Source organism: Cicer arietinum, chromosome 6 (genome assembly GCF_000331145.2).
Source record: "Cicer arietinum cultivar CDC Frontier isolate Library 1 chromosome 6, Cicar.CDCFrontier_v2.0, whole genome shotgun sequence".
Taxonomy (NCBI): domain Eukaryota; kingdom Viridiplantae; phylum Streptophyta; class Magnoliopsida; order Fabales; family Fabaceae; genus Cicer; species Cicer arietinum.
Window position 1 is genome coordinate 62,987,174 of NC_021165.2, and position 4,246 is coordinate 62,991,419.

Here is a 4,246-nt window from a genome sequence, read left to right on the forward strand (position 1 = left end):
TTCACTCCACCATGAACAGCACCATCAGGAATTGATGTTCTTGAAGAACCATTGACATCGCCATTGATCAGCATTTCCCTGCTCTTCTCCTTGATAATCGCAGACCCATTCTTCGATGACACTTGTTCTGATGAGTGGATTGAACCTTGAAAAGAATCAACCAGTCCCCTGTCTGCATAATCCCTCTGACCATCATATTTCTCAGAAGCACTAGAAACTGCACCTGTAGCAGTAGACACACAATAAAAGTTAAAATGTAAATAAAAAAATAATCAGCCAACACCCAAAAATATCTTAAACGTTAGTGCAAAGATAGAGTCAATGAAACAGGACTTGCATATTGAAGGAAGACAGTCTGATTACATGGCAAAGATTTCTAAGACCTAATATATCAAAAGGGTAACAACACATCCACCGACGTTGTTACAAAAGCAAGCAAAAGAAATTGAAATACCTAATTTTCTGACTTCCATTTGATGCAAAGCTTTGTTACATGTATTACTGGCTGTGCCAGAGACAATGCAACCTGCAGGTTGTGCACCAAACATAATATTTTGCAGAGTAGGTTCACTAAAGCAGCTAACCCCAGCTTCTTCATATCTTCTACATCTTCCAAGAGTGCGTTTAAGAAAAGCCAGAGCAACTTGCTGTGAAACGTTCTGAATGGCACTTTTTGAATTTCTGCTTCCACGGCATGCCTGCCAAAATTTGAGTAGAAAACCCATGGTTACAACTTATGAAATGCCTACTCACTCTTCATTAGCGACAACAACCAAAGCCTATTCCCACTAATCACACACAAGATGGTGAATATGGTCGAATAAGGATTATTAAAAAAGGCAGCAAAGAAATGGGAAAGGACGAGATGGTGGTATGTGAAGAGTTTCTAAACTAACCTTGAAAAGAACAAAAAAAAATTGATTCCTTCCAATTTTTAAGTTATTTCCAAACCTATGGCCTACTGACATGTATGATTCAGGCACAAAAAAAGTAACCAACAACACATGCTGAAGAAGAAAAGATCAAAAGTAACCAATGAACAATTATCTGACACATTTTACTTAAATTTTAGTAAAAAATAGAGACAGACAGCAAACACGATTAAAATTGCAATCTCTCTAAATCCTATATAAATTCCAAATAAGAGGCATCTGATTATGAACCTACTTGTTTCAGGTTTTTAAGAAAAAACCACTTTTATTTTGACAATAAAGCACTTTTAAAAGCCACTCTTTCAAGACATTTTGTCCAATTTTGAAAATCATCAGTTTAAAAAACGAATTTCTAATTATTTTGAGAAGCTACATTGAGTAGCATCTGAAAAAACACAACTATAACTGTAACTAAATAAGTGCAATTAATTTCTGAATATTTTGACAAACTACTTTGAGTAACTTCATAAGTATCTTTTAAAATTAGAAATTTCTTTTTTACACAACTTTAGAATCACTTTTTTCGAAAGCTTAAACAAATGAACCCAATAGCAATTCAACACTTATTAGTCTCCTTTTAATTTATTAGTTGACTGCTTACAAAAGAAGCATGTATATGACTAAGCCAGTAGGAACTACGTCGCTACACTGAAATTAGCCCAACAAAGATCCTCTTTAAGCATTAAAAAGCCAACCCTAGCACCCTAATCTCTGTGGTAAAGAAATGGTAAGGGAATTTGTAGATCTCAACAAAATATACAATATAGAGTTGGTAAAGGAGAGAGGGTCTGGCACACCGTTTAGAATTGTTTCCGTGTGACTAAAAGGTCACAAATTCAAGTTGTGAAATTCAACTCTAGCAAATGCAAGTAAGTTAAGGCTGTTTACAACAGACCTACAATGGGTCTAATGCTTCCTTAGACCCTGCTATTACAAGAGTTTTATAGCACCAGGTTGCCCTTTTTAAAAATGCTGGTAAAGAAAAGCTTCTTACCAATCTCTTTCTGTATGCCATTTCAGTAAGTTGATCAAATGCAGCTTGCTCAATCTTCCTGCAAAGTAAGCAAATTAACATTAACAATAATCAATAATATCTTGAGCAATCAGCACAAACCAAGAAATGGAAAGTCATGACTCATGAATGCATGCCAGAAAAGGAACAAATTAGGATATGATATATAACATAAAATAAATAAAAGATCACAGAGGAATCAGTTGTGAAACATGCAAAGCATAATAAAAACATACTGCCTTTCCATGTCGCTCCCTTTAAGAATAGCTCTATCAATTTTGTCCAAATTGTACTTCTTCCTTCCATTCTATTAGCCAATCAAAATAAGGGATAATGATATAAGAATGGACAAAATTGGAGGCAAAGTAGATAAATGTGGTTTATTTATCAAGGACAATTCTTGCAATACAAACCTGTTCATATAGTGCTTTCTCAAGTTTCACAATGTCTTGATTTATAGCTTCATCTTCCTCAGCTAAATCAGGCTGCATCAAGCAAAGCAAGTATAAGGAGTATAGTCACTAATTCAGTAAGTTTCAAGTAACTATGACATTTGCAATTCCATATATGAAATAAAACCCTACCAATATTTCTGGATATAAACCAATGCTCTGCAACTCAAGCAGCAGCCTTTCATCCAGAGACATCAGCTGATACTCGCCGTCAGGAGAAGGAAAGCTAGGATTACTTAATTCAGGCTGCAGTTGATCAAGATCATTTGAACATATTTCGCCAGTATGAGTGATATCAGAAAGGGAAAATTCTTCATCTCCCTGCCAAACACCAGTGCTTTGTAAAGAACTGGATGTGTTTGGGTACCTAAATGTGTTGGATGTGGTACTCTTATCACAAGATAGTCGGTCAATTATGCAATTTTTCTGAATTTGGATATCCACGTTTGATTCAACTTCAGATTCAATTCTATCCCGGTCTTTGGGTTCAAAATCAACCTGATTACAAGATCCACAGTGAGAATCATCACTAGCACACTGTCGAGATATATTCTTTGCTTCGCTTTGGTGGTATGATTCTTCATTTTCATCTTCTTCAATTAGAGCACAAAGAAGTCTTTGGAATAATGGAGTAACCTTGTCTACTCTTTCCATGTCATTCCTCCCACCTACACCATCAAATTTGGTTGATTCTTCATCAAAGTTGCTTCTCCTTCTATCCTCTGAACCTTGAGTGGTTTTGTTATTTATAACAACACCCTGAGAAAATGAGAATTTCCTAGTTACTGATATTTCTCATATTTAAGTTGTAGGATTACTCGTTTATATTTCAGACAAGGGAATTTGATGGCAACTGTGAAGATCTAATTATTAAAACTGTGGAGATCTTATCAAAAGGTTTCATTATTAATAAGCAAGATGAAAGATATAGGCTAATTTATGCAAAACGCTGAAAACTTACCAACATATCATGATCAAGCGCAAACATATGAGATAAACTTTTTTCCAATTCGTCGGCAATATTGAGCTGATACAGCAACAAAAACAAAAAAACAGTACATCAGAAACTATACAACATATTGAGAATCAAAAAATAACTTCACATTTCCAGAAAAGCATGACATGTTCAAGACCCAGTTGCCACCTGCTGCTTCACGAAAGATGCATCGTCCAAGCTGATGGAAGCAAAAATATACTCCACTTTTTTCCAGAATGAACCCGAAGCAAGATCTACATAATAAAAGGTAGGAAACTAGTCAGACGTAAAACTGAATACAAAAAGGAGAAGCATAATGGAGGATGTACAAGAAATTTTGAAACAAGGTAGAGTGGCTCAAGTACATACTGCTTGCATTAAGAGCAGCATTAGCAGCCTTAAACAATTCTTCACGATCATCATCGGATTCACCTAGACAGCCATATTTCAATATGCAGTGTGTGAAAACATGATTAAAAGAAAATATAGACTATATATTGATTATGAAAAAATATATATACCAGAAATGAGAAGAAAAAAAAACAATTTACTGAAAGAGCATGGGTTATATTATATCATACATGTATTATTACATAGAATTATAAGAATATAAGATAACTATTGAAAAATATATGATATGCTAGCCACTAAGTGACTCATAGTGTTATGACACGATAACTTGTGAAAACATATTACATTACATTACAGCTGGAAAAAAACCTACCACACTAATATGATTACCATGTATATGTGATGTGAAGGAATTTAGCAGCCTATGCCATAAAACTAAAATTCCTAAACAAATGAGGCATAGTTTTGAAAACTCAACGCTACCTCCAAAATCAGATGAACCAATGTTTAGTTGCTTCCCTAC

At 34.7% G+C, this 4,246-nt stretch overlaps 1 protein-coding gene across 1 annotated transcript in view; it reads right to left on the reverse strand.

The window, feature by feature from the left end:
- Positions 1-4,246, reverse strand: part of LOC101489540 (uncharacterized) — an 11,741-nt gene that overhangs the window by 1,110 nt on the left and 6,385 nt on the right. The window contains exons 10-19 of the mRNA XM_073369670.1: positions 4,207-4,241; positions 3,742-3,804; positions 3,541-3,626; positions 3,358-3,423; positions 2,529-3,155; positions 2,358-2,429; positions 2,181-2,251; positions 1,927-1,984; positions 455-698; positions 6-223 (exon numbers count right to left, since the gene is read on the reverse strand). Coding sequence (XP_073225771.1) covers positions 6-223; positions 455-698; positions 1,927-1,984; positions 2,181-2,251; positions 2,358-2,429; positions 2,529-3,155; positions 3,358-3,423; positions 3,541-3,626; positions 3,742-3,804; positions 4,207-4,241 — 1,540 coding nt within the window. The remainder of the gene's footprint in view (positions 1-5; positions 224-454; positions 699-1,926; positions 1,985-2,180; positions 2,252-2,357; positions 2,430-2,528; positions 3,156-3,357; positions 3,424-3,540; positions 3,627-3,741; positions 3,805-4,206; positions 4,242-4,246) is intronic.